The sequence below is a fragment of the Nanorana parkeri genome, unplaced genomic scaffold, assembly GCF_000935625.1.
Source record: "Nanorana parkeri isolate BGI_ZX_2015 unplaced genomic scaffold, ASM93562v1 scaffold1282, whole genome shotgun sequence".
Taxonomy (NCBI): Eukaryota; Metazoa; Chordata; class Amphibia; order Anura; family Dicroglossidae; genus Nanorana; species Nanorana parkeri.
The window spans coordinates 48,507-68,474 of NW_017307550.1; the positions used below are offsets into that span (position 1 = coordinate 48,507).

At 40.5% G+C, this 19,968-nt stretch overlaps 1 protein-coding gene across 1 annotated transcript in view; it reads left to right on the top strand.

Moving 5' to 3' along the window:
* Window positions 1-19,968, top strand: part of SLK (STE20 like kinase) — a 59,266-nt gene that overhangs the window by 20,652 nt on the left and 18,646 nt on the right. Inside the window, exons 2-10 of the mRNA XM_018569065.1 lie at window positions 4,884-5,048; window positions 7,520-7,568; window positions 8,317-8,466; window positions 11,119-11,191; window positions 12,824-13,018; window positions 14,801-14,882; window positions 14,966-15,097; window positions 16,069-17,583; window positions 18,351-18,481. Coding sequence (XP_018424567.1) covers window positions 4,884-5,048; window positions 7,520-7,568; window positions 8,317-8,466; window positions 11,119-11,191; window positions 12,824-13,018; window positions 14,801-14,882; window positions 14,966-15,097; window positions 16,069-17,583; window positions 18,351-18,481 — 2,492 coding nt within the window. The remainder of the gene's footprint in view (window positions 1-4,883; window positions 5,049-7,519; window positions 7,569-8,316; window positions 8,467-11,118; window positions 11,192-12,823; window positions 13,019-14,800; window positions 14,883-14,965; window positions 15,098-16,068; window positions 17,584-18,350; window positions 18,482-19,968) is intronic.

The following is a 19,968-nucleotide window of genomic DNA, read 5'->3' on the forward strand; positions in this document are numbered from 1 at the left end:
CAGAGTGAGATCAACCCCTTTTTATTTTATTAATTTAAAATAATTGTCTTTTATTGGGGGGTTGGCGATTTTCTGGCAAATAAATGCACCATTTTCATGCACAGTCCACTTTAGCATAAACTAAACTATTTAGATTGCTGTTTCCTAAGTCAATCTGCTGACCTATGTCCCATCAAGGTAAACAGATCTCACAAGGACTGTCGTGTGTTTGTTATATTGTTGAAATGGTGTGAAGACCAACGCGTGGTTGATTTTCAATGACACTTTTGCCGCTGTGCGCTGCTAACTCTGATATTATGGGCTCAGCTGTTATTCCAGCGTTCATATGTAAATATTTGTGCATCAAGTACAGTAAACATTCCTGTGTCTGTGATGACAGGAGGCACAGGGCCAGCCTAAGAAGACAAACATAAAATTGTCTTTGTTTAGCAGCGTTTTGGATCGCAAACATTGCGAGTGTAAACACATACACGTCTGACTTGGCGTCGCACAGTTGTGATTAGTATTACTTCCTTGCAATATTGGAGTTCTCAAGTCATTGCGGGGAAATTATCAAAATTGGAGCAGACAAAAACTGGAGCAGCTGTGCATGGCAACCAATCAGCTTCTCTCTTCGGTTTGTTCAGTTAAGATTTGCAAATGAAAGAGAGAGTCTGATTGGTTGCCATGCACAGCAGCTCCTGTTTTTGTCTGCTCCAGTTTTGATAAATTCCTCTCCTAATCTTTGTAGCTTTTATATGAACTGGTACAAAGGGAAGTAGAGGTATCGGGCTTAGAAACCCAGGATTCAGAAAAATTAGGATATATATCTTATAAATGATCACTTCCACCACTGAGGTTCTTGGAATTCAGTTTGTAGATGGGCTTTGCCATTGTATGATCTGGCAGCAGGTGTTAGTAGCAGCTTTGAATCTATTAAAGTATTTTTCTTGCCGTGAAAAATGAGTTTCAGTCGGTGAATGGGCTGTCATGGCCACTTCAGGGGGTTTTGTCATGTTTCATGTCTCAAGCCAGACAAATCAAGAATAAGGGGGCATTTCTTAAAGTGACACTAAACCCAAGAGTTGCATTTTAAAAATCCATTCAAGTACCTTAATTATTAACAAAAATGTGTCATTTGTTCATCACTTGGCTGTAGATCCTCCAATCATCTCTGAATTCATACACTCTCGATATATACTGGTAAACTTAACGTGAGATTTTAGTCCATCACGGGAGTGAGCTTGGAGCGATGACTAGTTTACAACACACACAGGGATCATGGGGAACAAAAGTAGCCACCCTCCAGAAGGAAGGACAGTGTCAGCACCCATTCAGAGATGATTTGAGGATACATTTTTGTTAATGGTTAAAGTTTTTGGATGCATTTTAAAGATTTAACTCCTGAGTTTGCCACTTTTTATTATTTAAAGGGTTATTAAAGCCCCCTGTGTTTTTGCATATATCTACTGCTAGTGAGTTTAAACTTTTTATTATTTAAACTTTGATTATCCATGAGTGTCAGTTTATCCATGTCTGCAGTCTCTCTACTCTGTCCTTTTACATATATTTCAGTTATAACCCCTATTAGCTTTTTTTTGCCATCTTTGTCCCATTGGGCAGATTTCACTTCACTTCCTGTCTGATAGCCACAACTGGAAGTGAGTGGAAATCCCTGGTGATCAGCATGGTCATCTTCCAATGAGACTAGTGTTCTCATTGGAAGATTTCCCATCTGTTCTAGTGACAACCAAAAATGTTGGATTTTCTTTAACTCTACGTGATGACGACCAACAGAACAAATAGGGTGAATCTCCCTAAGGGGGCTGCAGACAGCAGTAAAAACCGGTGTTCTAATTCCTCTCCACTCTAAAGGGACAACATTAAGAAAATGACAGAGTTTCTTCCATTGCTGTATATGCACCCTTTGGATCGATCGCCCCTCATTTCCTGTTGTCATGTAGACCTCTCATGACTTGAGTTGAAATTACTTTAACTGGGACACGGACAGCAATGAAAACCTGACATAGGTTCTAACCTTCCCCACCATGTACAGAAAAAGTAGAATAGGAATTTGGCTTTGAGTTCCACTGCAGTTGACAAGCTGTGAACATTCAGGAAAAAGTGTGCTTGTTTGCAGAAAAGGGAAGGAAGGATTGTGTAAATGAGGGTTATCCTAAAGCAGGCAAGCCAGTGGAATGTTTATTTTAAGCTTGATGTGCTCAGTACATGTTCTCTCCCAGCCAGCTTTCATCACATCTTGACGTATCGGCAGACATGACTTCATCCCAGTGACACAACATCATTGTAACATTGTGAGAGATTCTTAGCTGCCGTTATCCTGTGTGAGTCATTGGGTTATAGTCAGTACTTCGTTAAGCTGCTCGATTTGTTAGAATAAGGAAGGGCTTGTCAATCTAGATGTTTAAAAGCTGCGTTGTATCTCAGTCCAGCAAATCTATACAGGACCAACAAATGAATATATACATTATACATATATTCACGTACATCTCATGAACTCATGCTCGCCATAAAATCTGTTTCTTGGAGTCCGTTGAGATACATAGGTCCCGCCTCTATGCTTGTAAGCCCCTGTGTGATAGGAATAAAATGAAGTGGAAAAAAAGTAAAAGATAATAATAAAAAAAAGTTAAACCTAATAAAAGTAAAACATTTATGAAATAAAAATAAAACCAACCCTGCTGCCCCCACCATCTGCTCTTTTACACACACAATGTGCATTAAAGGGTACGTTCACTTTTCCAAGTGATTTGGCAAAATAGAATTACCCGCTCAAATCTGGCTCCATCACCCCCCGCTATACTTACCTTTCGGTGAACAGTCCTTCCCCTCTGCTAGTATGGGGCTAGTATCTGTACCCCGTACTGCCGTCAAGCACAACCCTGTGCTATGGATTTTGAATTTCGCTCGCAAATTGCAAGCACTCGTTGGTCAGAAGTGCTTCTTAGCACGCTTAAATATGGTTTTAATTAAAACAATTTTTTGTACCGGTAGATTGTCATGAGGGACAAGTAGATTGGGCCGCCGCTGTAGTCAATAAATATCCAATTTTCCTTAACACAAAGTGCAGTGTACCTTACCAGCGCACCGCAATGTACAGATGTGAACCATCTGTGGGTTGTGTTGAAAAAGAAGGTACATGTCTTTTTTATTTTTTTTTAATGCCTTCTGGAGCCTTCCTAGCCCACTTTTAAATATACAGCCTGCCTAACTGCTACTTGTGTAATAACACCCTTAGATCCCTTTCACATGAGCGGTCCGATCGTGTCCGCCTGTCAGTTTTTCAGCCGGACCTCAATGCAAGTCTATGGTAAGCCGTGTGTAAACGGATGAGCGTTAGCCCCGGCTCCATCTAGGTCCAGAAAAACAAACGGATCAGAGATCCGTTTCAACGGACTGGATCGTTGCCGGACCGGGGTAATCTGATGTAAATGGACACACGTCCATTTACTTCCGATTCCACATAGAGACACATGGGGTCCTGCAGTTTGTTTTTTCCCTCCATCACAAGATTGAGGAATAAACTGTATGGGTAAGGATGTCCCAGCGGTGACATCCGCTCCGTATTGCTGTGATCAGGGGAGGATCTCTTGACAGATCCTCTCCTGACACGCTCATCTGAAAGAGGCCTTAAATGTGTGAGTTCAGCCTAACGTAATTCGCTTTCTTCACATCCATTAACAATTCACTTTTATAGATAAATAAGAAGTTTAGCAGTGCCAAAGGTACAAGAATCATTAGCCAGGAAGAGTCCAGAGACACCCTCTTCTCTCAGGCCTCATAGTTCAGAGCTTCCAAGCAGTTCTCATCTGGTAAATCAACACTTCACATTTGGCTACCAGAACCTTTTTAGTAGACCGTCACCATATAGAGCTCACAACCTGTAGCAATACGAGACACGCCTTCCATTCAGGTACTATTCCTGAACAAAAGTCGCACAACTTTCACCCAGGGTTCACACATTTTTCCAATTGAGGCAGATTAGAAAAATGTGTGAATCTTGTGTAAAAAAACGTTTATTAATAGACCCCAAAATATATAGTTTTTACTAAAGTGGACCATTACCCGTTTCTCTAAAATAACCACAAACACGCAGTTAGAAATGTTTTTAGTAATGACAATATACAAACAGATACTTCTAGGGAATTGCTGGCTTTGTATTCTTTGCATACCTTATTTCTTCTTTTCTTCCCCAGTCTTCTGATCGGGGCCATGTTTACTAATGGCAGATTACTAGCTCTCCTATTACTTCCTTGATTTCTGGCACATGTGACTAGGACATGTGACCATGCATAGCATTCCCATGGTGACTGAGTGTTATAAAGCAGCCATCGCTCCAAGCTCACTCCAGTGATGGACTACAATCTCAATACAAATAAGTAAACTAAACATGAGATTGTAGTCCATCATGGGAGTGTGCTTGGAGCGGTAACTACTTTATAACACATACAGGGACCACGGGGAAAAAAGTAGCCACCCTCCAGAAGGAAGGACAGTGTCGGCACCAATTCAGAGATGATTTGAGGATCTACAGCCGAGTGATACACAAATAAGATACATTTTTATTAACAGTTAAAGTTTTTGGATGCATTTTAAAGATCTAACTCCTGAGTTTGCCACTTTTTATTATTTAAACTTTGATTATCCATGAGTGTCAGTGTATCCATTTCTGCAGTCTCTTGACTCTGACCTTACATATTTATATATATTGTATATAAAAAATGGTGGTGATGTCATTGCAGTTAAATTCTGTGTATTTGTTTCTTTTTGCAGACAAAAAATCTGCTAATATAATATTGACCCAAATATCAGAATAGTCATAGACCTGAATGTGTTATCACTGCACTAACCAGACTGTTCTGGTGTTTTGTTTTTTTCCTCAGGCCCAGAATAAAGAGACTGGCATTTTAGCAGCAGCGAAGGTCATTGATACAAAGTCTGAAGATGAACTTGAAGATTACATGGTGGAAATCGATATTTTGGCATCGTGTGATCACCCAAACATAGTCCAATTACTGGATGCTTTTTATTTTGAAAATAACCTTTGGGTAAGTAACACATTGGTGTCATGTTTTTGTCTCCGTTATGTTATCGGTGCAAGATTCTGTTATGCTTTGTAATGTTCTATTTATATAGATTTGACTGACTTTAGACAGTTACCTACAATGTGTGCTTCCACCTTCAAAGAGAACCAGACATCGCATGGTTTATGACTCCCTTTACCTTTTAAAGTGGCCACAGGTGTTTTTACTAGCAGATACCTTGAGATTACTCACGGAGCAGGCTGGTATCCCAAACATCCAATGCATTGTACAAAACTAGGGATGCACCGGAATTTCAGGTGCCAGAACATATCGGGCGGAAATGGCAACTTTCGGCAAAAATTGCAGTGCACTCCTAGTTTCTCTTCTCCTTCCTGGGCGCTGCTCTATGTCCCTTCTGACACAGCGCAGCGTCAAGCAGGGAGGAGAGAAACTGTCAGGAGGCCGAGCGGGTTAGGGAGGAGAGCACTGTTGTTGTTGTTGTCATAGGAGGCTGAGCTCTCCTCCCGCACTGCTCCGCTCAGCCTCCTGTGACAGATCAGGATAGAGAGTGGTGCAGGGGAGGAGTCGGCTGTCAAAATAGACCGAGCTTTCCTCCTCCACTGCCAGCCCAGCCTCCTGTGACAGTGAGTCGGGATGTAGAGCGGGTACAAGCACTCAGCGATCAGCTGATTGCTGACTGTTTGTAAATAATTGAGGACATAGTATATTTACTGTGTCCACAATTATGAATGGACAGGAAGTGCTCTACATCACTCCCTGTGCATTCATGATTGTGGACATGGTAAACATACTATCTCCACAAGTTATGAATGAACAGGAACACTCAGTATAGAGGCTTCTTGTTCATTCATCACGGCCTGCAGAAAGTCTCAATCTCAATCTCTTTTTCTATTTTCAAAGGGAAATATCAGTGATCTGTTTAGACCCCTGATATTTCACCACAGCCCTCAGCAGTAAAGTTAAAAACCTTTTAATATAAATAAATAAAAATAAATATATTTTTAAAAAAGTTTAGAAAAAATAAAAAGGTTAGAAAAAAATATATTTTCCTTGTTTCAAAATTCTATTTCGGTGCACCTCTGTACAAAATATCAAATATCACCCAGAGCTTGCTTTTTTCTTCTGATTATCAAGGGCACACATTGCATTTTGCAGCCAATATGTAGCTGAAGGGTATGGCAGGAGGAGGTAGGCCAGAGTTTGACCATTGCAGCTGGTTTTGAGAACCCAGGGCCATCTAGCGGTTGTCTGTGGATGTTTGTAGATGCCTACTCTTAGAACCTGGGCCAATGAATTGTGTAAGGTGATCATCAGCAGATGTTCAGCAACAGTAAGGCTCTAACAGTAACCCTAAGACCAAGAAAAGAGACAGGGCCTTCTTACAGAGGAGTAAACTGAAAACAGATTGGCTTAAAAAATAAAAATCCATGTATAAGAATGGCCAAACCAAACCTCAATCTTGTTGGAAGCTATGGTTAGGCATAAGATTCAGGTTCAGGTCGGACATGGGTTCGAGCCGAAGCTAGTCTGTTTGCAATTTGCAGACCCACCAATCTAATGCAGTTCACCAGCCCAATTTTATGGAGAACCACAGATTTGTGCTAATGTTTTTAGCTGATGGATACTTTCTCTCTGCCCTGAGAGAACTACATCCTTTTTTTTTTTTTTATTTCGACAATAGCTTACTTATTATCCTTGAAAATGGCCAGAGGAAAATAACAAGATTCTCCTCCCACAAACTTCAGTGGGGTTTTGCCTTTAAATATAGGGTTTGTGGACTCAGCGCAGGTTTTGCTGAACCTCCCACAAACTGAACCTGGGCAGATTCGCTCATCCCTAGCTGTGAAGTATTCTCAAGCATGTAGTTTAAAAATATAATACATGAACTAAAACATATTTTTTAATGATCAGAATATCTCCTGGCTGCTGCAGAAAACATTTGGTTGAGGTTACTGAATATAAACATTCATATACAGGTGAAACTCGAATAATTAGAATATCGTGCAAAAGTAATTGCTGCAAAAGGGGCCCAAACCAAGTACTGAGTACATCAAAACCATTTGTTGGCCAAGGGTGGCCAAGGCTCAGTGATGCACTTGGGGAGAGAAAGCTGGCCCGTGTGGTTTGAGGTGTTGACTTGGCCTTCAAATTCTCCAGATCTCAATCCAATCGAGCATCTGTGGGATGTGCTGGAAACACAAGTCCATTTCATGGAGGCCACACCTCACAATATACAGGTGTTAAAGGAGCTGCTACTGACAACCTGGTGCCAGATACCGCAGCATACCTTCAGAGGTCTAGTGGAGTCCATGCTTTGATGGGTCAGGGCTGTTTTTGAGGCTAAATGGGTCCTAGTCCATATTAGGCAGGTGGTCATAATGCTATAGCCGATCGGTGTATATAATTTACTTAATAGAACAGTCCATTTAGAGTACATTATTTTTTTAAAATTATTATTATTATTTTTTTTATAGATCCTTATTGAATTTTGTGCAGGAGGAGCAGTAGATGCGGTCATGCTAGGTAAGTCTGCATTTGTCAATATTCAAGGCTTATGAAAACTTATATTCTAATAGAAAGTTTAATCACATTATTTGTGTGGTTTATAACAAAACAAAAGATTTACTATAAACTTTATGCATGTGCTTTGATGTTCTATATAGCACTAGGGGGAGAAATTAAGAGTTTGCTACAGGACATTTTTATTTTCAATAATTTTTATTGTATTTTGAAAGTACAAAATAACCAGCAAGATACATAAGGAGAGAACGCTCTTATCTGTACAAATACAATTGAGGTTGAGTGGGTATAGAGCTGAGGCTGTAGAAAATTGTCCAACCTAATTCCCCAGATGCATGTATTGTTGGTGTAATATTAAGGGTAGCGTAATAGGACCCTCTGGTCAAGATGTAAAGATCTCTGCCGTGTCCTTCAATGAATGCAGAGAAAAGGATTTTACGGTGTTTACAAATAACATTCTATTTTTTTACATTAACTGAAAACTAAAGGCTCTTGTATGACATCTAAACAAGTACCCAAGGAGTATAGCCTCATAAAATGAACAGAAAGCTTCCTTTACCTCCCCTAAGTAAGTCAAGTCTTTCTTCATGTCTTACTTGCTCCCCCTCCCAGACACTGCAGCTCACAGTGTCAGGGTTTCAGCAATGGAGGCAGTACTGTCAATCCAGAAAGCAGTGGGCAGGACTAGGTGTGACCAGAGCATTCCCTGAGTTAAGTATTGGTGGATTTTTGCTGTGCTTTCTGTTTTCAGAGCTGGAGCGTCCATTGACAGAACCTCAGATCCGAGTGGTGTGTAAGCAGACCTTGCAGGCATTGGTTTATTTACATGAAGCTAAAATCATTCACCGGGATCTAAAAGCCGGAAACATCCTGCTCAACATTGATGGTGATGTGAAGCTGGGTAAGTGATTTAAGTAAATTTAGTTCAGTCTGGAATATGTAAGTCTGTACATCAGCTCCCCGTATGTGTAAACACTGCTAATCCAAAGAGTGCTGCAGAATATGACGTTTTTCAAGTCTGTGAATCCATTTAATAGAAATGTGCCTATGATTGCATTTATTTATCCGGCGGCCTGTTCTAGTGAATCTAGACTAAAATGGCAACACACATGCAGATTATCGTTAGAAAAAGATTTGTGTTTAGACCCTCTCTGCTCTTAGGGCCCATTCACACCAGGACAGTCTGTTGCAGTGCAGTTACCACTTGTCATGTTAAGGCGACCTATTCATCTATATGGGCGGCCATTGTACCAGAAAGGATCTGAAATCGTACTGTATTTTTGAACACAGCATACCACAATGCTTGTTAGTGCATTACAGTGCACTGCAACACAGGTCCATTAGGGTTCCATTAAAAATAAATGGCCCTGCAGTGCACCAACGCAGGTATCATATGCTACCACACCTTTCGTTATTGCAGAAGTTACAGCAATGCAATTATGTGAACAGGGTCCTATTCTAGCTGTTCATGGGCTACCTCACTTGCATCTCAATTGACAGAAGACTGAAGGGTGCAGTATTTTGAAGAAGACACTAGCATATGTGTGTAGCTCTTGATCACTCACTCCTACATGCTGTATGTGTGTGTCACAAATCTGTGGTTGGCCTGAGCAGATGTCAATCACTGCGTATGGCCAAATCTATTGCATACATGTTCACTCACTCCCAAGATAGAGATGTCTCCAGGGGCTCAGTCTGAAGAGTTGTTGGCAGATTAATGACACCTTGGGAAATCCTATGACATTTCTTGCAGGAAGTTCCTTGTGTGTAGAAAAATCCCTCTCTATATTTTCCATTATCTTTAGTCCTAGTAAAACTTTTAAACTTTGCATCTATACCAGGAAAAATTTTACTATTGGCACTTTTACTTTTATTAAGTTTTAATTTAAGCCATGCCAACTAACTGATCAAGCAACCACTCCAGTCTAAACAAAAATGTCAGAGCGTTTGGATCTCTTAATATAACCTATTGTAAGTTTGGCTTAGTTTCTGAATCTGGGAGAGCTGATCATATGCAAACTAGCAATCACCAGTGACCAGTCTTTATTACTGGAAACTCCTGCACAAAGGCAAACATGTCTCCTGCTGGATTACCACACAGATCAGAAATAAATATATAAAGGCTCTTGTAGGAATACACGTGGCTGTTTTATTAAGGCCTGTTTACGCCTCATCGCACTGTGCCATTTTCCACCGATTTTCATGTGTTAAAGGAGAATTATGAGGCGAGTGATTTTCACTCAGCCTCATAATCTGAGCCGACGTGTGACAATGAAACTGTCGCATGTATCCAAACCTCTGTTTTTAACCCTAGTGGTGAGACAAGTTTTTTTACGTGCTAGCTTGTGAGTGTGCCAGGAAAACCTTTTGCTGTTTTACTGTTTAAAGCCCATTCCATGCACACTTTGCTGTTAAGCTGGTGACGAATTGATGAGTGCGTTTGTCATTTATTTTGCTATACTGAGCTTTGGGTGACGGGAGGACGCTAGTTTGTGTTCTCCCGTGACCATTAGAACTATGGGGAAAAGCCCTGACCCCATAGTTCTCCTTTAAGGCACACAGTTATCAAAACTGGAGCAGACAAAATCTGGAGCAGTTGTCCATGGCAACCGATCAGCTTCTCTCTTTGTTCAGGTAAGCTTTGAAAATAAAGGTGGATGCTGATTGGTTGCCATGCACAGCTGCTCCAGATTTTGTCTGCTCCAGTTTTGATAAATTCCCATCACTGTGTTAAGCAACCAATCCAAAAGGAATGGGCTGTAATGCACCTTAACACACGTCTTGCTGTTTGTTTTTTTATACAACACACCACAACCTACATCATGCATTGCGGTGCAGTGTATGGTATTGCATCACAGGCGCATTGGGGTGCCATTCAAAATAAAAAGCGCTGAATTGCATGTATGGTGTGTTACTGAGCTTTGCGTTCCTTCATTGTGCGGGTATGAACGGACTCTTAATCAGCACTTATTTTAGCTAGATTTCAGCTTGGACAACAGACATTTAATCATGGTCATTGATTTTGCGAGGGTCTGATAACAGTTATGCTGTTCATTGTCAACCAGAGGACACCATCTTGCAGAGTTCCATTTGTGGACTTATTTCCGAGCCTTATTAGGCTTTTCAGACCTATAGCCCCTTCTTTCACAAAGATCGGATTTCTGAAATCCATTAAAAAAATACATAGTATGTGTGTGCATACTTCTTATAGAATATCAGCATTGTGTAACCTTACTTATATCAACTTTGGAATAAATTGAATATCGTGTTTGTGTATATAAGAATACCAACATTTCTTTCTGCTGGCACATGTTTTCATTGCAGGAAATAAGGGAGCTATCGTACTGTGTTGGGAAGCGGCAACATCCAAGTTTTTTTGTTGTGGCTTTAGTTGAGACGTGTAGTTTTTCATGTATACAAGCTTTAATGAGTAGTTAGTTACTACACTCTGAAATTTTTGGGTGGCTGGCGTATGCAATGATTTAAGTACTACAAAGTTCTAAAAGGGTTGATCTTAATGCATAATCGTGTTGGTTTTTTTTTCTCCTTAAAGCTGACTTTGGAGTGTCTGCTAAGAATACTAGAACATTACAGAGGAGAGATTCTTTCATCGGTACTCCTTACTGGTATGTGCTGTTAGTTTGGTTTTTATTTGCCAACCTAATGGATATGTTTTTTGATGGCATTGTGTGGCTTTGCAGCTTTGGATCCTGGGTCTGAGCCCCACTTGGGACACTGTCTGCAAGGGCTTTGTGCGTTCTCCCTGTCTTGGCATAAAATTTATCTGGTGCTCCAGTTCTCCCCATAAACTAAAACATCAGTGTGGCAGGGGCATTATTCTGCAAGCACCAGAGGATAGTCACTGATTATAAATGGTCTATGCACCTGTAGAGAGCGCACCATAAGTTCTTCAGTGATCATTTATGTGTCTCGCATGTTGAAAGGTAATTTTGTGTTCATTCAGTTTTCACTAAATCATTCCAAAATTGACCCATCTTTAACCAACCTGACACGAAGTAGGTTTTAATTACTCTAGTCTTCGTAGAGTTTTGGAATATGGAAGCTAAAAAAAAAACAACCCTTCGGTTGGAAAGCCTTGTAAGGGCTTTTAGAGATAGGCAAATCACCATACAGTAAGGTATATTCCGCATTCATTTGATTTAAATCTGAACTCTGTGTAGATTTTTAAAGACACCGATTAAAGTGACATTAAACCCTCGGATTTTTTACATAAACCAATACTGTAATGTGTGCATTACTGTAATCCATGGTAGTTTCCCTTCTCTTTGCTGCTCTTCCTTTTAAATCCTCATGTCTTCTCATGCTTGGGGAGAACTTCCCTTTGCAGCTGAGTGCCTCTTCCTGTAGTGCTGGCTCAGGTTGCAAACCTACACACAGACACCATGTATCCAATTAAGAGACAAGGCAGTCACCTGCAAAACAGAAGTTCTGCCCAGCATGAGAACAGATACAGATTTAAAAGGAAGAGCAGCAAGTAAGGCACACATTACAGTATTGTTTTATGTTAAAAAATCTGAGGGTTCAATGTCACTTTAATGCAGCTTTGTAATTAATAATAGACCTTGTATTTTCTTAAATACAAGCAGTGTATTTTACTTGAAATCAGCCTTTTTTAATCCATTGAACAACAGAGCTCAGGCTAGGAAGGGGAGATGCAGCCCAAGGAGACAATTAGTTATACTACAGGGCTCATGTGCTAACAAGGGGCATGCAGGAAAACAGAGAAATGAGCTCATCAGTCTGCTGCCTCTCCTTTTATTGTCCATTCTAAGGCTGGTAGCAGAGATCAGGCCCGTACGTGTTTGAGAAAAGCCAGGTCTCAAGGCTGGCTGTGCAGAAGAGCGGTGTAAATGTCAGGAACAAATGGAGAGAATTACAGATCATTTGGCAAGTAAAACAGATCTCATAGATATATATTTCCTCTACGTGTTTAGCTTTTTTTTTTTTTTTGAAAAATCTTTTTTATTCATTTTGCATAGTAAACAATTACATTACAGTAACATTATTTAGCTTTTTGACTGGAGTTTAGCTTTAAGCTGAATTGTATATCCCTTTTGTGTGGGTAGAAAAGTAGTTCTTACTCAAACAAATGTTAGTGCACATAAGCTCAATTATTTTTTCATAGCTTTTCACAGTTTTACACAGTTTTTTTTTTTTTTTTTTTTCATGAATTACATTTTTATGGTGTGTGGCTTTTGAGTGTTGGTGTGCTTCACATCTCTCTCCTTTTCTTTTAGGATGGCACCAGAGGTGGTGATGTGTGAAACCTCCAAGGATAAACCTTATGATTTTAAAGCTGATGTTTGGTCTCTTGGCGTGACTTTAATAGAGATGGCTCAAATTGAGCCACCACACCACGAATTAAACCCAATGCGAGTGTTGCTAAAGATTGCAAAATCTGAGCCTCCTACATTAGCTCAACCTTCTAGGTGGTAAGTTTTGGGTTTTTTCTACAGTCGCTTCTCAAAGCTTTGTGTTTTTGTATTTTACTGTGATTTACATTTAATTGTATTGCTCTTCATTTGTTCAATGCTCAATATCAATTAATAAAAATAAAATAACTGTTGGTTATGCTAATGGAAAGCTAGCAGACAGGTGGTGGCATTCATTATCTAATCTGTATTAAAACAAAAAAAAATGTTTGCACATGCTTACTGTGGGCGAGCATGTACGGAAGTAAATGTACTGAGAAAGGGTTACAGATTTTTTTTCGACTTTTCTTTCCTTTAAAGTTGGCCTGTGCTCAAATGTTAACATAAAGTTGTGTCTTTCCAGGACAGATGAGGTAAAGGGAAAAAAAAAAAAAACCTAAATTACTTAACTTTGCTTGAGAAAATGTCACATTAGGCTCCCTCCAGTGTTAGTCATGTGACTAAAAGCCTCGATTTTTGGTCATGTGGTCTCTGCAGAAGAGGAGGAGCAGTCACTCTGAGTTCTGATATTCCCTTTCAGCATAGATCATGTGACTAAATGCCTAGGCTATTGGGTAGGTGGTTAGTGCTGGCGTATCTAGAGCTCCACAAAAGATAACAATTTCAACCTTTTATTTCTCTATCAATCACAGCAAGACTATTCACAAAGCTTTTATGTTAATATTGGAGTAAAAGACTATTTTAAAGCTTGACTTTAGTTTCCCCAAAAATCATTCAGCCCCCCCCACTCCCTTTTCCCTGCTCTCCTCCCCCCTCCCTTTTCCCTGCTCTCCTCCCCACATTTAATTATGCATAATATAAACTATAGTCTTATTTTCCACTTCAGTCTTGTGACTAAGCCTGTTGCAGCTTGTTTATCTCCAGTGTCAGGCTATAGGCTGTCTTCTACAGTGCTCACACTTTCCAGCATGGTGATGTGTGAGAGTTGATCCAGGCAGAATACTGTGAGGATGTGTGAGAGGATGCTAAGCCCCGGGAGTGTGTCCATGGCAGTCTGGGATTACAGGAAGGGGTTGGATGATACTGGCCATCATTCAACTGGGAAGTGGGGCAACAAACACAGTACACAAGTGCTGAGAGAAGTGCTCAAGCCTGTAGAAGGTAAGAAGAGCTTATGGTGAATGAATAAATGAGGACAAAGATTTTGAAATTAATTAAAAAAACAATGGAATCTAGAGTTGGTCTTTGGGCGTGCTTGCTTCGGGCTGATCCCTGCTAGCAAGTCATAGGCTAGCCTCAGAGATATTGCAGCTACCTTCTTTCATATAAATGTAGGCTGTCTCAGATACTCGCAGCCCCACCACCACCCCGCGCCCCCCAAGCAAACTACAAGGTAACTGCAATAGATGACTTTAAATACTTACCTCTCCGGCAGATGGCATGTTCGATCTCCTCTGTGTTAAAGTGATATAGCCTCTAAGAAAGGGTTCACATCTGACACAGTTCTGAGTGTGTTGAATGCCTGGTCTCCACCTGCAATCAGTGGTTCTGCCGGCTGACCCCTACATGACTACTGTGTCCTATAGTGACATAGGAGAAAGCAAAAGGAACCACAGCATGTGGTTTTGACACAGGCATTCAACACACTTGGAGTTGGTGAATGAAGACTTTACTGGATGCTGCATTGCATCACACAGAGATGTTCGGACTCTGTTTCTTGTAGAGGTCTTTAAAGCCTCCTATCGAAGGAAGATGCTTTTTTTTTCCCCCCTCAAAGCTAATCCCTAATGAAATAAGTCTTGGATATCAAGAAAATATAATTCTGCTAAAATTTTGTTTTAGGTCGAGGGATTTTAGTGACTTTTTGAGGAAATGCCTAGACAAAAATGTTGATAACCGCTGGACTACTGCTCAGTTGCTACAGGTAAAAGAAAACACAGGCACTTTGTATAGCTAGAGTTTTATGCTCTATATGTTTGAGTAAAGTTTGGATATCTCTGTCTTTAGCACCCATTTGTGTCAGTGGTTCACTCCAACAAGCCCATACGAGAGCTAATTGCTGAAGCTAAGGCCGAGGTTTTGGAGGAAATGGAAGAAGCTAAAGATGAGGAAGAAGAGGATGAGGCAGAGACCTCTTTGGTTAGTGCTTTCTAAGTCTTGTGGTTTTATGATCGTATTGCTTGCAAATTGTGTGCATTTTGTACATTGAGTTTAGTAAGAATGGGACCTTCTTTTTGTTGTATTTATATATATATAAAGTAACATTGATTTCGTACTGTTCAGCCTAAAAAAATACCAAAAATGTTCAACCTAAAAATGTAACTTGTTAACCTAAAGGGACAACTGTTTTATAAGCAGTGTTTTCTTTAATGCCACCTTTTAGTACACTCAAAGAATTTGCATTATTCATATGAACAAAAAGGTACAAAATTAAATGGGTGGAAAAAATAAGGCATCTGTTAGATTTGTATTTATGTTGAAGTGATAGAAGTACTGTCAGGTTTTTATTGCGGTCTGTGACCCCACTGGAGAGATGTACACTCTCCATGTGCTTTAGAGACCATTCTCACCAGGACTGAAAGTGAGGAAAATGTCATTGGGTTGTCATCAAGGACATTCTTTCAATGGGGACACTTGATTTGTCCGTGCTGAACCGCCGACATGAACAACCCCATACATTCCTATGGGAACCGTTCATGCGATTGCGCTATTCCGCGTGATCCGAACCGCCTGCCTCCCAAAATGCTCTCTGACCTGTTTTTTAGCGCTGATCAGCGTGGCTTACATATAGATTTTAATGGAAACACACAAACGCGATTCAAAACGCCCAAAAACACCCTTTTAAAAATCGTGCAGAAGCCGCGCTGAAACGCATCCACCCTGGTGTGAATGGGGCCTCCGAGTGGATTTCCTGTTTTGTCCACAGGGAGGGTAGTGAAGAGTAATTCTCAATGGAACCAGATGGCAAAACAAACTTGAAAAGGTTTTGAACCCATCCCCACTCTATCCAAAACTTTAAAAAATGGCTTTAGATATATTTTAATATTTTATTGCGTATGTTGCCGAACACCTTTCAGCTTTTGTAATGTTTGTTTATATTTTTTATTTAGCCTGTTCCAGACAGTAAACGGGCTTCTTCAGACCTTAGCATTGCAAGCTTGGACGATGATAAACTTTCCCAGAATGCTTCAACTCTAGAACCTGTTTCTGAAAAACCTGCAGCTGCTGAGGTTGAGGATAAAGCCTCAAATAAAGATAACCTATCCAATGCTGCTAAAGTGAAGGCGGAGGAAACGCCTGACGTTCAGAAGCCTGCCATTCCAGAAGTCTCCAGAAAAGAAAACGAAATAGCAGATGCTGAGAAGAGTGCCGTACCTGTGAAAGAGGAGAATGTAACAGAAAATAAGGAAGATGTTGGTGTGGTAGTGTCTGTCTCAGCTGCTGACAGTCTACCCCAACCAGCAGAAGCACCTTCTCCTCCATTAATTGTTGAACAAGAAAAAACACACGTAATCGAAGATCAGCCTACACCTGCAGAGTCTGGAAAACCACAAGTAATCGAAGATCAGCCTACACCTGCAGAGTCTGGAAAACCACACGTAATCGAAGATCAGCCTACACCTGCAGAGTCCGAAAAACCACATGTATTCGAAGATCAGCCTACACCTGCAGAGTCCGAAAAACCACACGTAATCGAAGATCAGCCTACACCCGCAGAGTCCGAAAAACCACACGTAATCGAAGATCAGCCTACACCTGCAGAGTCCGAGGTGAGACAGCCTGTCCCCAAATCTGAAGAGGAAGAAATTAAAAATGAGAAAGAAGCAGAAGGTGCAAAACCTGTATGTGTGCCAAATCATGAGAATGAGACTACAGATCAGGTTCCTAAGATAGAGCTTAAAGAGGAGCAGAAACCTGAACCTCATGTTGTGGAAAATGGTACAAGTGAAGAATCTGTTGATGAGAAGTCTGATCTGACAGCAAACACTAATGATAAAAGTGAAGAGATTACTGTTGTATCTAAAGTTAATGATATTCAGGAGGAAGTTGAAGGTTCCAAAACTAAACTTGAGACAGCTGAGGTCTCACCTGAACATGACAGAAGCCAAGAAATAAAAGAAGGTCCATCTAATGTAAACATTTGTTCAAATAGTCAGGATGACCAAAAAATGGAAGATGCAAATGAAGTAAATCATGTAAATGGTGATGAAGTACTTGCCCCATCTTTACCTATTAAGACAGATGCTGACCAAAAAGAGGAAGCCAGCAGTGTTTCTGATGATGGTGCAAAGGATCTTTCCAGTGAAGATGTATCTTCAGCTCCACAGTCTGATAAAGAATCTGTCCAAAGTCTTCCCCAGGATGATGCTGTCAATCCCAATGATAGTGCTGCTGCCCCAACAGATGACTCTCAAATCGGTGTACCTAGTATCAGTGTCATCGCTGCTGTAGAGGAAGGCAAGGAAAAATTGGGAAAGCCTCAGTCAGGGGAAGCAGAAATTCAAAAAGAAGTTGATTCTGACTCTGGAATGGGATCCACAGCTGATAGTGGCAGTATGGACTTGAATTTGTCCATATCAAGTTTCTTAATTAAGAAAGGGGAATCTGGGTCACTATCTATACAGGTAAAGGAATAAGAACAATTGGTTGTGAGTTTTCTTTGGGCTCTGTGCAAAGTGGAAGGATTGGGGAAAGTAAGTCCACTATGGCTTCACATAAAATATACTTCAAGGGGAGCTCCAGGGATTTTTTTTTTTATTCTGCTCCCACTCACCTCAAAGAATAAATGATGGTGCTTTCCTATATGCTCAGGCTGACATGGACACAACCCTGGGGGGGCACTGAACAACGCACACATTGAGAAAAGGTTAAAAATTCTGGCAGGTCTTTATTGCTCTGTTTCCCTATTGGGTGAAGTTCACTTTTAACCTTGTTCCAAGACGGGAAGTCTGTTTTTTTTTAACATATAAACATATATTTTACGGGAAATGTGGTTTACTTGCACCTTTTAACTCAGTGCAAGTCTACAGGGAGGGCTCTGCCCAAAGATTTTTTTTTTTATACAGAAAACAGTTCTATGAGTGAGCTTAACCTGTTCAGTTCTGTTAATCTGAGAAAAAAGTCCATTCTTCATTTAGCCTGCCAGTCCATGGACTTTTTGCAGCAGTGTTTCAGCAGGAATACTGACTGCACTGCATGATATACACATGGTCACTACAGGGGGCATCTACAAGTCTGTATATATGTATGAATGTGAAAATTGCATCGTAATTTTAATGTAAAAATATTTAAATATTCTTGTAGCCGTGTAATAATTGTTGCATATGCAAAAATCTACTTTTTTCTACAATAGGAGTTTTGAGTTTTTTAGTGTTGTTTTTTTTTTTCTCAGGAAAATAAAAGACAGAAGAAAACTCTGAAAAAGACTCGAAAGTTTATGGTTGACGGAGTAGAAGTGAGTGTCACAACCTCCAAGATTGTGACGGATAATGACTCCAAGAGTGAGGAGCTGAGATTCCTCAGGTATGTTATTATTAAGAACTTTTATAGATTGCACTCTAGAAGTAGATCAATCAGACAAGTACATACAAAATGTATTGGTCAAATTATTAATTCCATCATATATACAGAGGTGTATAGAGCAAATTTTTACCATTAAATATTCATTAGGTCACAGCATATAGCATTTAAAGGTCAACGCACTACACTGAATTATAAACGCTTCTTCAGGAACAATGTTAAACATATTCACATTATGTTCAGGGGTGTATCTACCGCAGGGCAAACAAGGCATTTGTCTAGGGCGGCACTTTCCAGGGGCAGCAGAAAATGCCGCCCCAAACCAACGAGGCAGACAGGGCCAGACATGCCTTTGGGCATACTGGGCATTTGCCCAGTGGGCCGAGGCTGGGGGCAGTAAAATGAGGCAAACTAGGCAGCCGCAAGGCCCCAAGAGCCGTTGCCTAATTAGAGAGCTGCCCGGTGGAGGGGAGGGCCCAGTGAGTTGCGGTCCGGCTGGCTTTGTACAGGAGGTGGAGGAGAAGCAGCGGGTGGCTCAGGGCTGGCCATAGCATGTGATCTGATGGCGGGATGTCCCAGAAGCAGGCTGGGGACTAAAATGTATTCTTTAGATTGAGGGGGGTGTCCAAGCTTAGTCATGCGTAGGGCAGCACAAAACCTAAATACACCACTGGTTATGTTATGTCGTTATGTGACAGACGTTCCCTACTGAGACCCAGAAGAAAAACTTATATTCCTGTTCTTAAAGTGCATGCAGGACTTGCAGCGATCTTGGGTCTATGCATAGTCTATTCAGCCTATCGTGGAGATTGTCTCCATTGGCAGGGCTTCAGTGGTGAAAATGTGCATTTCTGCCTCTGAAGCCCTGCCAGTAGAAACCATCTAAGCTGGATAGGCTGTGCACAGACCCAAAGTGGCTGCCAAAAGCCTCTTCTTTTTTTTTAATCCTTCTCTTTTTTTCCATTTTTTGTTTTAAGATCATTGGGGCCTTCCCTCACCTCCACATGTAAATAGGGGATAGAGTTAATTTTTTTCACTGTGCCGAAGTACTTTCAGACCATGGTACCTTATTGTTGGCCAGCCAGTATTTTCTTTTCTTAAACAGAGCTGTTTTCCGGGAAAGGCAAAACATTTTTAATAAAGTTTCATAAAGGTGGGTGAAGTGGATTGTGGTGGTATTACCTATTGCAGCCAGTCAAATTTCTGCTCCAGCATTTTTTTTGCTTACACTTATGTGTGCATACAATAAATCCCCATGTGATATGAATAATTTCTGAATGTAAAATGAACTGGATTTGCACTGGTTGGTTGGGTTCTTTCAATATGTGCCTCTTAGTTTTTTTAGTTTAGCACTTAGAAAATTCAGTGAGGAAATGGTTGCAGCTATATATGTCCTGGCAGAAGATTAGGTTATATACCATTTATTAGAAGAAGAGCGTAAACTCTAGACATTGAAACCATTTAACTACCTTATGAAGAAGAATGTGAGG